Source organism: Giraffa tippelskirchi, chromosome 4 (assembly GCF_054371585.1).
Source record: "Giraffa tippelskirchi isolate mGirTip1 chromosome 4, T2T-mGirTip1v1.2.pri, whole genome shotgun sequence".
Classification (NCBI taxonomy): domain Eukaryota; kingdom Metazoa; phylum Chordata; class Mammalia; order Artiodactyla; family Giraffidae; genus Giraffa; species Giraffa tippelskirchi.
The window spans coordinates 11,905,348-11,918,562 of NC_137278.1; the positions used below are offsets into that span (position 1 = coordinate 11,905,348).

The 13,215-nt window shown below is 40.1% G+C and overlaps 1 protein-coding gene across 3 annotated transcripts in view; it reads left to right on the forward strand.

Annotated features, from left to right (window-relative positions):
* DENND1A (DENN domain containing 1A) overlaps positions 1 to 13,215 on the forward strand; it is a 537,858-nt gene that overhangs the window by 171,371 nt on the left and 353,272 nt on the right. For all 3 annotated transcript variants that reach the window (XM_081588650.1, XM_081588651.1, XM_081588652.1), the window contains one exon: positions 10,274 to 10,393. In XM_081588650.1, the coding sequence (XP_081444776.1) occupies positions 10,274 to 10,393 (120 nt within the window). The remainder of the gene's footprint in view (positions 1 to 10,273; positions 10,394 to 13,215) is intronic.

Consider the following 13,215-nt stretch of genomic DNA (forward strand, 5'->3'; position numbering starts at 1 on the left):
GAGTCAGCTCTTCGCATGAGGTGGCCAAAGTATTGGAGTTTCAGCTTCAGCATCAGACCTTCCAATGAATATTCAGGACTGGTTTCCTTTAGGATGGACTGGTTGGATCTCCTTGCAGTCCAAAGGACTCTCAAGAGTCTTCTCCAACACCACAGTTCAAAAGCATCAATTCTTCGGCGCTCAGCTTTTTTTATAGTCCAACTCTCACATCCATACATGACCACTGGAAAAACCATAGCCTTGACTAGACGGACCTTTGTTGACAAAGTAATGTCTCTGCTTTTCAATGTGCTGTCTACGTTGGTCATAACTTTCCTTTCAAGGAGTAAGTGTCTTTTAATTTCATTTCTGCAGTCACCATCGGCAGTGATTTTGGAGCCCAGAAGAATAAAGTCAGCTACTGTTTCCACTGTTTCCCCATCTAATTGCCATGAAGTGGTGGGACCGGATGCCATGATCTTAGTTTTCTGAATGTTGAGCTTTAAGCCAACTTTTTCACTCTCCTCTTTCACTTTCATCAAGAGGCTCTTTAGTTCTTTGTCACTTTCTGCCATAAGGGTGGGGTCATCTGCATATCTGAGGTTATTGATATTTCTCCTGGCAATCTTGATTCCAGCTTGTGCTTCTTCCAGCCCAGTGTTTCTCATGATGTACTCTGCATATAAGTTAAATAAGCAGGGTGACAATATAAAGCCTTGATGTACTCCTTGTCCTATTTGGAACCAGTCTGTTGTTCCGTGTCCAGTTCTAACTGTTGCTTCCTGACCTGCATACCCACCCTGTAGGCATTGATAACTTTCATTGATACAAATAAATCACTTTATTTGGGGGACTGTTTTTTTTATTTTCTTTTGCCCCACTTCTACCTGTGGCATACTTCAGTGCACAGAAGATGATAATAATTAACGTAGGTAGGTAGGTTTAGTCACTAAGTCGTGTCCGACTCTTGTGACTCCATGGACTGTAGCTCACTGGCCTCTTCTGTCCATGGGATTTCCCAGGCAAGGATACTGGAGTGGGTTGCCATTTCCTTCTCCAGGGGATCTTCCTGTCCCAGGGATCAAACCCAGGTCTCTTGCATTGCAGGCAGACTCTATGACTGAGCCAATTAAGTTTATTTACAAAAAACAAAGGTTTTAATGTCACTGTATTTTATTAGCTTGCAGTTAGCACAGTCAAATGGATATGTCCAGATTCCAAGACCCCTGAAATCCCAGATGTATTTATGATATTGTTTGACTTAGAAAATATGTTGGCATGGGAGATAAATAATGCTCCAGGTGATTATTTTCAAAAAAGAAAGCTTCCTAATCTTTTCAGTATCTGTGCTTTTCTACCTCAAGGAACAGTATTACAACTTTCTGATATTTCTGGTATATATCAGGAGTGGGATTTTCACAGTCATCATCAAATCATCCTTTAACATTGACATCTTGCTGTCTCATCTGTTGTTTTAAGATTTTTCTTTCTGAAGCTAGGAGTTATGAAAAATAATAATGCTGGTAGCTCTTCAAAGGAAAGTGTTTTCTCATGTATTATCTCATTTTATCTTCCTATCATAAAAGATGAGAACAAGTGTTGTTTTCTTCACTGGAAGAAATCTGAGTTGTAGAGAAATTGTGACTTACCCAAGGATTGCTTAGGCTGTTAGCGCAGTTTAGATGTCCACCTTCCAAAATGAGTACAATTTTTTAGTAGACCACTTTGTGGGAAGACCAGTCACCAAATAGAGGGAGGGAAAGAAGAGAATTAGTATTTCAGTTCTTAAATGATTCTAGTCAATGTTCGGGACATTTTTACAGTAATACCTCATTCATTCTTCACAGCAACTATACGTGATAGATGGTGATGGTATCTCTTTTTACAAAAGAACCAAGGAAGGTTCAGGATGTGTAGCATTATGTTGGGTGATATGGAAATGGTATCATACTCTTCACATGTTTCTCAGTCTAGTCCAGAAAGTTTTGTAAAGACACAGTAAACAGTATCTATCTAAAAGGGTAGTGAGGTTGGGAAAGACAGAGATGGTCAAAGAAAACATTGCATAGAGAGTGAGGCTTGTATTGAGACTGCAAGGACAGTAAGAAGTGGGTAAATGGGAGATCCCAACACTGAAGAGCAAAGTAGAGGAGAAACTGTGAATGAGCCTAGAGATCTAGAGATCATTTGACCTCAGCAGGTGGAGCCTCCTACTGAGAAGATACCATGTGTGTCTGGAGAGCTTGGACTCTCACAACAAGGGGATCTTGAAAATGTTTGGAAATAAAACCACAGGACTTTAAAGCTGAAATTCGTCTGACTCAAGCATCCCATTTTACAGAAGGGAAAGTAAGATCTGTAGAGGTGACATGCCTTGCTTATATCACAACTATGTAATTACAGAGCTTGGGGAATAAAAAGCAGATAATCTTATTGCCAAGCCAAAGTTATGTCTACCCTACACTATACTTGAAGCTCTTGATGGAAAGGAACAGTGAAGTGACAGTGCTGAGATCCTTGTATCACTCTCAAAATTTTTTTATTATTATTTATGAAAGCAGTCTCTTAAAGGTTTGTATACCACTTCATATTGCGGTGCTGCTTACTTGCTCTTGATAGCTAGCAACCTGCTTCAGTTGGTCAAAGCACTCAGGAGACTCATCGGATGATGGAAAAGCTATTCTTCTCCATGTTTGTGCTTGTCTTCTTTCAGAACCCATAAAACCAGCTACCATTCAGTTGTCCTATTAATTATACTAGTACACAAAGTGACATGAGCATGAAGTGAAATGACAGTCTTTTCAAGGGCAGAGGCATCATTTAATGATTTAGGATGTAATCACAGGTGCAAATGTGGTTCTAATGCTTCTTACCCTTTTCTTACATATATTATGTGCCATGAATTGTGTTGTGTTCTTTTCCTTCACTAAAGGCTTACACATCTAAACGTTGCCTTACAACTAAAGGCAACGTTGCCATTGTCATAAAGCCACATATGAGAAAACAGAGGCTCAGATAGTTTCAGTAATGTGCCCAAGATCCCACCATCGGTAAGTGGCAGAGCTGCTTTTGAAACCCACATTTGTATGACTTCCAGTTCCGTCGTACTTGTTCTGTATCATACTGCCACCATTAGATCCATCACACCACAAATTAACCAAGCATTCTTAACATTTATTTCAAAAGCAATATATATTTATTGTAAAAAAGTAGAAAATTCAGATAACTGAAGACAATTAAACCCGTTTTTGTTCAGATAGTTGAAAGATGAAACTGAGGCACATGATTAGTGCATTAGTATGTGTCTGCCCAGACCTCTCTTCTTGCTTCCACTTCTATACATTCATCCTGCTGTACTTTTCAAAGCTGAATCCATTTGGCCACCTTCATTCCTTGTTTTCCATCCTTGGTTTAGTCCCTTGGTTTAGCTTGAACTATTGGTTAATCTATGCCCTGTGACCATTTTGTATAGCATTCAAGAACCATGAAGCAATTGGGCCTTAGTGGACAGGGCATCAGGGGTAGCAACTAGAAGACCTCAGTTATAGTTTTCATTCTGCCATTGACTTGCTCTGTACTGTGAGGCAAGTGACTTCCCCCATGAGCACCTTAGTTTCTTCATGGATGAAATGAGGGAATTGAACTAGATCCCTGCTGTTCCTTCTAGTTTTGATACTTGTTCTGTTTTGATACTTTTTTGTTTCTCTAGTTATGATTCATTTTTACTTTGCCAGGCTCATATAGATGAGAGAGTGGAGGGATCTCTGTTCTTAGAGTGAGTTTCTTGAGCAGATATTTGGCAGTGTGTTACCTACTCTTAGTCCCCAGGCATTTTGGGTCAATACCATTTTTGCCACTTGGATCTTTGCACAGCTAACGTAAAAAACCCGAGTCTTAGGCAGATGAAAGGTGTGTTTATGGAAGGAAGCTTTGAGGTTCATATGACTAAAGGTTGGGAGATATGGTAGTTTGATAAAACTTAATTCCTGCCTGATGTTTCATATACACTGAGGGAAAGGAGAAGCAGCTGCAATGGATGCTTTGGCAGTAGATGACCCAGTAACTACTTGCTGGGAAGCTGTAATAAACAGATTTGGCAAAATGTTTCAGTTTCATCTCTCAAATTTTATAAATTCATAACAATAATAATTACTTCCACTGTGTACCTATTAGATGCCAGTTACTTTGTATACATTAATCTTTAAAACCACTTTGTGAAGTAACTATTTTTCCTATTTTAGAGATGAGGCTCAGAGAGGTGCAATCACTTGCCTTTGCTCATCACATCAGTAGTGAGTGGTATATCTGGAATTCTAATCCAAAGTCCAAACCTTACTGTTTCATCTTCTTTCTCCTGCATCATAAGCCTCTGCCTGTATTCTGTATGGAATTATTCCTAACAACTTAAAAACACATTCTGGTATCCCTTCATCCTAAAAATAATAGCCATCTTTGATTCTTCATGCCCATTCAATTACTGCCTTTTTCTCCTCTTTTTGGAAGAGTTACCTGCACTATTTAATTTATTGCTCAACCTTCTTAAGCTTGTCTTCTGCTCCGTCATTCAGCTAGACCTTTTCTTACCAAGACTGTCTGAAGCCTCCATGTTGCTCAATTTGGTAGATGTCTTTTATCTTGACGCCTGTGGATACAGTCGACCACTCCCTCCTGCTTGTTCTGCCTGGTGGTTCTTCTTTTCTTCCTTGTTGATCTCTACTCATCCTTTAAATGGGCTTCCCTGCAGGCTCAGATGGCAAAGAATCTGCCTGCAATGCAGGAAACCTGGGTTCCATCCCTGGGTTGGGAAAATCCCCTGAAGTAGGAAATGGCAACCCACTCCAGTATTCTTGCCTGGAGAACCCCATGGACAGAGGAACCTGGCCGGCCACAGTCCTTGGGGGTCGCAAAGAGTCAGACACAACTGAACGACTAAGCACAGCACAGCACATCCTTTAAATTGGTGTTTCTCTGACTTAGTCCTGGTTTCTCTTGTATTTCTCTGAACTTTGTTTCTAAGTGATCTTATCCTTTACCCTGGTGTGAAATACCATCTTTGCGTAGATGACTTTCAAATTAATAGCTCTAGCCCAAGCCTTTCCCCAAATTTCCTATGTAGTGTGTTCAGCTATGTAACTCGACATTTCTATTTACAAGTTTCTTAGACTTAATATCACAAATAAAACTCTTGGAGCTCTTCCCAAGCATGTTAGTCTTTCCTACCATTAAATGGTAATATACTGCCTTTTTACTCTATCTCAGTTCATCTGCTGACTCTAAGTTGGATCTATCCATCTGATCCATTTTCACTCTCACTACAGGAGTTAAGCCACTATCTAGTCTCACCTGGACTTGCTCTAGCCTCCTGACTTCTCTTTTTCTGCTTCTGCCTTCTTCCAAACTTTTCCATCTAAGAGTCAGATAAAAATTATAGAACTGTAGACCTGACTATGGAGAAGGCAATGGCACCCCACTCCAGTACTCTTGCCTAGAAAATCCCATGGACGGAGGAGCCTGGTAGGCTACAGTCCATGGGGTCGCTAGGAGTCGGACATGACTGAGCGACTTCACTTTCACTTTTCCCTTTCATGCACTGGAGAAGGAAATGGCAACCCACTCCAGTATTCTTGCCTGGAGAATCCCGGGGACGGCGGAGCCTGGTGGGCTGCCGTCTGTGGGGTCTCACAGAGTCGGACACGACTGAAGCGACTTAGCAGCAGCAGCAGCAGCAGCAGACCTGACTATTATTCTCTTGACTAAAATCATTCAATACCTTTCCATTGCCCTTACTAATCAATCAATCAGCCAATCTTAATTCTTTACCATGATCTATGGAGTGCTCTGCATGATCTGGTGCTTGCTTTATCTAGCACCTTCTTAAATCACTTCCTCCTGCTCCCCTGTGCCTTAGATGTACTGAAGTCCTTTTTGTACCGTGAGCATGCCCAGCTGTTTCTAACCAAAGAAACAGCTTCTCTGTGAAGCTCTTTCTCTCTCTGAAACACCGAGTCCCCTGCTTCTGGAGTGAAGGGACTCCATCCCATCCTTTAGGTCAGTACTGTCATCATTTTTGAGAAGCTATCTCTGACCGTATTATCTCAGTAGGGCTTTTTCCTTTTCATCCATTTTCTTCTTTGTTCTTTCTTTGGTTTCATATAACACTATCATAAGCTGTATGCTTTATGTTTGTTTATGCTTCTCCATCGAGACAGGAGGCTCCACAGTGGGATGGAGGTTGTATGCTCAGTACTTGTTACAGCGCACAGTGTAGTTGCTTGGTTTATAAGATATGTAGCTAAACTTAAAAGTGTTGTTGTTGTTCAGTTGCTAAGTTGTGACTGACTTTTTGTGATCCCATGAACTGTAGCATGCCAGGCTTCCCTGTCCTTCACTATCTCCTGGATTTCGTTCAAACTCATGTTCATTGAGTCAGTGATGCCATTCCACCATCTCACCTCAAACTTAAAAGTGAGGCTGATATAGGAAATCTGATTTCTGACTGGAAGACTGGAATCAAACTATCCATCCACATGTTTCGTACCATTCATACATTGAACCTATAAATAATTTGAAGATTAGGCAAAATGCTGCAGGAGGGGTCTTGAATGGCTGACAGGCATTTAAGAGGCAGCGTGAAATTTCAAGTCTGTGGTTGAGATGGTTATTGTTTTCTTTTCTATTTTCTGTATTCACCTAGACGTGGAAAGCACAGCTAAGGGTGATACTAGCCCTGGTCTCTTGGGCTTAATTCTGGAAGTACTCAAATTTGGCTTCTCTTGCTTAGTGGGAGGTATAGTTAGTTTGTTTGATGAGACAACTATCTGACTTCCTCACATACCTGAGTTCCTTAAACTAAGTAGTAACTTCTTGAGAGAGTTTTCCTTGTATTTGATGCAGTGTGGCAGAATGGAAAGGATTTTCAACCAAAATTGTGCGTGGGTTTTTATTTTGGTCTGGTTATTTTGAAAAAAAGAAAAAAAGCAAACCAAAACCACCATCACCACCACAATGAAACATCCTGAGCCTCAATTTCCCTATCTATGGAACAAGAGAATTGGATGAGTCGGTTTCTAAGGTTCCCACTGCCTTTAATCATCATGAAATCTGATTTTTATTTAAAAAGTGTATGGGTTCTGATCCTGGAGGTAATCACAAAAACTGCAGCCTTTAAGGAAGCCAATCCTTTAACCACAGTCATTTTTATGGAGAAATAGTGAACACTGTTACAGACTACCTCAGCAAGTAGAGAGGGAATGATAAATTCCTTGACGATTAAGAGTCCTTTGAATTAATCTGAACTCAATTTGAATGTTAACTTGACTGTCCAAGGAAAAAATATTTTCGGATTTAATGATCTGGGGCTCTTAATGACTTGTACTTCATCCCACTGGGAATTTAAAAAGTGAATCAACTGAGAATAGTAAGTGCCCCCCTTCTAAGTTGTGGCACCCCCAAAAGAATCTTTTTCACTCTAATGCAAGAATGAGCAACTTTCTTGGTCACCCAGAAGACTCCTCCTTGCTGAAAAGATGCGATAGAGAGGAAAGAAGTATTCAAATATTACAAAGCTGAGTCAAGAAGAGTCTAAGCAAGTGAATGATTTCAACATGAAATTTAGTTTTCATTGCAAGTAGCAACTTGTGTCTCTTCTATTAATTGTTCTTACTGTGGTCTAGCCTTTATACCAAACACTCACTTATTCCCCCAAATATGCTTTGAGTTGGGTGATAGTTTCCAGGAGAAGAAACTGAGCTGCTTAGGAGGTTAAGTAACTTGCTAAAGTAAGGCTCAGTTAGCAACCACTGTTGAGTTGGGATTTGAACCAAGCAAATGATTAATGAACCTTTCTTTGAGCCTACAATGTAGCTGAAAGAGTTTTCAGCCTTTTTAAAGGTAGTGAACAGATAATAGAGTAATTAAGGACACTCAGATCACAAACCTAGTTGTGTTCCTTCTGTGTCCTTTTCCTAGAAATCCTGGGTATTTTCTTTTCATCTAGTTGTATCAGTACCCTTTCCTTCTAGGATTCTTCTTTTTAAAAATTCTAGAAGTGAAATCAAACCTTAGTTAAAATAATGAACAGTCATCTTTTATATGAATACATAATAGTACTTCATAAAAGCATGACCTTATTTGTAACTTAGAACCATCCTGACCTGTTGCTTTAAATAGTTTAATAATACAGGGTTTCCCCCTCCCCTGATGAGGCCCACTTTTTTCCCCCAGTCACTTTAATTATGTGAGCTAGAATTCTGTTTCTCACACATCTTCAGTTCTCAACCTTGTTAAAATTAATCATATAATCCCCCTTTAAAACATAGTATTAAGTCACCATAGTAACAGTGTATCCAAGCTTTATAGATAAAACATAACAGCCATAAGAAGGTAGTGTTTTGGTATCCCCTTGACAGCTCTATAACTTTTATAGGAATGTGTTCCTTCTTCTGGCTTATATAAGGTGGAGGGATAGCATTACTTACTTACACCTGTTTTATTACCATGTTGCTTCTAAATTCCTACCTTGTTTTTGTTCACCTTCCTAGTTGAAAAAGAGTTGGAACTCTCTTTGCTTTCTGAATTATTTTCTTGTACTCTCTCACCACTTTTTGAGGGCAGGAATTATTTCCTTAAATATTACCAGGTAGGGTCCATTGACCTTTTGTCCTGGAATACTTGGATAGTCTTTTAAAATTAAAATACTTTAATTTTATTATGTGGCTTGTATAAGGGAGTTTTAGAAAAGAACACTATCCATATTTGAAGACTTAATTCATATTCTGTCAAAAACTCAATCAGTCTGCCTTTGGAAAAGGCCTGGTGAACCATGATTTTTCATTTCTACTGACAATTTATAGCAAATTATAGGTGAGAGCATTAATTTGAATATTTTATCAATTTGAGTATATTTTGTAAAATATATATATAAAATACAAGTTAATGAGTTCCTTTGAATAAGTCAGTGTCAAATTATAAAATATTTTGTTTGCATAAATTTGTATACTAGGATCTGTAATATTTAACTATTTAAAAATTTTATTTATTTATTTTTGGCTGTGCTGGGTCTCCGTTGCTTTGCGTGGGCTTTCTCTAGTTATGGCCAATGGGGGCTGTACTCTTCACTGTGATGCGTAGGCTTCTCATCGGGGTGGTTTTGCTTGTGTGGAGCTCAGGCCCAGTAATTGTAGATCATGGACTCAGTTGCTCCACGGCATGTGGAATCTTCCCAGATCAAGGATTGAACCTGTGTCCCCTGTGTTGGCAGGCAGATTCCTAGCCACGGTGCCACCAGGGAAGTATAAGATTTGACTTTTAAAGAGGAATCCAAAGGCTAACTGGTAAACTGATTTTAAAAAGTAGATTTTAAAACATTTTGTAAGTTTAAAAGAGTTTCTAGATTATTCTGACTTGTAATATGCTTCTTAATTTTTTGAAATGTTTTCAGTTTTTTGTGTGGTCTGCTGATTTTTGTGTTGATGCAGGGATTTTTAGTTTTTATCTTTGTTTTTCTTTAAAATTTTGTTTCCATTTCTCAGAAAATATCTTGCATTGATAAGACATTTGCTATTTCTGTCCTGTAAAATATAAAATATAGTCCTCATAAATTTGGAAATTATGAAAGGTACAGGAATTTAGCTAACTCTGCCCTCGTTTGAATTCTAGCTCCCCCCCTTTAGTGGCTCTGTGAACTTGATTCAGTTATTTACTTATTAAGTTCTATAGTTTCCTTTTCTGTAAAATGGGAACATCCTTGAAGTTCCAGGGTTGTTGTGAGAGTAAATGAGATAGTATAATATCAAGAGTCTAACTTTGTGGCTGGCATTTAAATTCTGCTGTTACAGTCCCTGTTATTTTCTGAACTAGAGAAATAATCAGGTGAGCATCATTACCAGCAAACTGGCAGGGAAGACTTTGGTGTCAGGTAGGCCTAGGTTTAAAATTCAGCTTTTTGCAATTTACTAGCTGACATCTTATGCAGTGGCACTCTAGGCTATTTCTCCATCTATAAAATGAGGTTAATAGGATGCACCTTTCAAAACTGGATGCAGTGCTCAACAGGGACACCTGCCTGAGCGCAGTAAGTAGGAAGTTTGGTAGCTATGATGAGGTGGTCACTGCTTGCTGTCTTTTTCTTTTTTAAAAAATAGTTTTTTCCCTTGAAGTGTGTAAATGTTAAGTTCATTTATAAAGAATTCCACTGAGAAAGGAAATGTTACAGGTTCAATGACTTGTTGTGATTAGATACTTTATCAGGAAACTTACTGCACATTCATTTTCCCCTTTGTTCTCTTTGCCGCAGCCTCACAGTTAGCCAAGTTGGCCAGAACTTCACATTCGTGCTCACTGACATTGACAGCAAACAGAGATTCGGGTTCTGCCGCTTATCTTCAGGAGCGAAAAGTTGCTTCTGTATCTTAAGGTAAGGAAAATGGCTTTGGCTATTGGCTAGTTCTGTGAAACAATGTCAGCTTTTGCGTTGTTCTTCTGTAATTAAAATTTCCAGCTGTTCTTTTTATTTTCCTATCTGCTTCCCAAAAGTCACTGCACTTGGGGAGAAGAACTTCACAATGTTGTCCTTGCACTTTAAGTTCTACAGATAATTGTATTTATTTATTTGTATCACATCCCTTGGGTGGAAAAAGGGATCATTGCATCTATGGAGTGTGCAGAAGCTGGAGAATCAGCATGGCTTCAGTTCCTCCTTCTGTTATCTGGAGCTGTCAGAAATTAGCCTGTTAGGCTTTCCCTTGGACATTTTGTGTATGTAAGATTATTAATAAAGTATGTGTCTGCAGTTCAGGACGTCTTGCAGACACTGATTGTGTCCTTCTCAAAGTAACATCCCTGCCCCTTTCGGGTCAATGAGTGAGTAACTGTTTCCCAACTTGACTCCCTCTGTAGAGGTTTTGAAAAAAGTGCAGAATCCTGTGAGAAGGCTTCTTTAAGTCTTCCAAAACTCCCTTCACACACCAGAAGCACACTTACTTAATGCTCTGTTTCCTCCTGCCAGAGGGGTAAGGCATATTCTGGGGTTGGAGGATGTGTGGAAATCTGATTTCAGAGCTGCTGGCTCTATGGTCTCCTGCTGGGCGCCTCCTGAGGGGGAGGTAAAGGCATCCCACACACTCTCCTCCGCATCTGCCTCGGTTAAGTAGGTGTCAGAGGGGCCTGCCTCCTGTCTCTGCTCATGTGCAGCAGCACAGGGCAGGACAGCAGGGAGGCGCCCCTGACAAAACCCGGGTCCCCCGTCTTGGGCTTGAGCCTAGGAATAAGAGGCCAGACCCACTATGAATTCCAGAAGGAGTAGTTCTCTGGTGTACTAGTCTCTGCATTTTCTTTTCCTCCTCACTAAGAGCAGACCCCTTACCCCCCCCACCCCAGACACACACACACACTCACACCATGGGGGTGGTGAGGCCTAACTTTCAATGTCTTAGCTCGATAATTGTCAGTCAGGAATGCTACTTCTGCATTTCTCTACACAATGTTTTTAATCAGTGTAGTCCGCTGACTCCTTCCTCAGGCATAGTATCTCTAATTTGAGCTCTAGAGGACAATTGCTGGAAAGACCTGAAGATGGAGGTACAAACCCGGCTGCTTTGCATGACTCCTGTTCTCAAGCACACCTCTGTAGCCCAGGCCCAAGGACTACCTGCCCTGAGTATTGGACTCTGATACAAATTATTATTTACTTTTTTATTTAACAATTTTTTTTCAAGAAAATTTTCTCTTACATTTTTGTCTGATGTTGTATTTCAGCCTTGGCTAGGGCACTGCATATTTATGTAGTCATTCAGGGAGATGAGGGTTTAAACCAAGTTCTTGAAGTTTTGCAGAAAGATTTTGTCCCATAGTGTTTTGGGGTGTGATGTTTCTTTCAAAGCTTGGATGTATGTATTGAGGGAAGGGAGATTCTTGAATTGGTACAATTGCAACCACTCAGCACACTTCAGAGAGTGGAAAACTGTTTATTTAAAAATTTCTCATATCTGATTCTGGTGTTTGACTCTGTATCTACATGTAGGGCCATGTTTGTGACAAGCTAGTTGAATAGCCTCTTGCTGTTATCATTAGAATGAAAAATAGCAGCAGTTGGTGTGTTTTCTATCTGTTGTACTAACTAGGAACTATGGGGGAAAACTTGGTGGGTTAATTCATTCGTTTGTCACTCCTTAATTGAGTACGTACTATTAGCTAGTCCTTGTCCTTGAAGAGTTCCCAAGATGAGCTGGGGAGATGGATGATCTTGCTACAATATGCTATATATAACACATAGAACAATCCCGTGGAATAGTGTCTTCTTACTGTTGCTAATCTAGTGCCCCAGAGCATAGTGGCTGTAGTTAAAAATAGTCTTCTATGGATTCTGGGACATGCATTTCATGGGTATTTAACATGAGGCCAGAAGGCTCTGTTTATCTTATTCAGCTTTCACTTATGTACAGGGCACACAAAAATGGCACTTTCCCTGTGCTTGATTTGGAAACATTGCTGGGTTGAGACTAGCATGTGAGTGGAAGAACTTGCTGTTAACCCTGGATAACTGGTTGGTGATATGTCCAGTGGAGAGGTCTTCCAAGAGAACATCAGTGGAACTTGGGTCTGGGTTACATTATTAGCATCATCTTCTTTTGCTGTTTGGTCTTCTTGCTTTTCTTCAGATGCTTTTCCTTTAATTAATGTGTGTTTTAAAGTCCAGGCATGTTCTCAGTGTGCCCAGTACTCTTAAGTCTGCTCGGCTGCCACCTTTACTTTTGCTTTCCATTTCTTCCCGTGAGGGATGAGTTCCTAGTGATGGCATCTGTGCAGACATAGCCCCCACTGTTCTAGGATTTAGCTTCTTAGGATCACTTTTTCTCTCTCTCAAGCTCATTTGCTTCCTGGCCCACATGAATGACTAGACCTTTCTGCCTTCATACATTTTTACCCATCCTTCCAGTCTCAGCTTGAGCATTTCTCAGAGTCACCTTTTCCAGGCAGAGGTAATCATTCCATCTTCTGGATGCCCCCAGCATGCTTTGCACTGTTAAGCTATACACTCATAAGCCTTGATCTTCCTTTGTCTTTCTCCTAGTGAACAGTTAACTCTTTACTGTTAAAGGTTGTGTCTTAAGCAGTATCTGCATCCCCATCACTTAGTGTAGTGCTTGACAGAGGTGTGCATGACTTTCAGAGACAGGGAGATCCATTGCATTCGGTTGGGAAAGCAGGATACTGAGGGCTCTGAGTGGGAGGACAGGC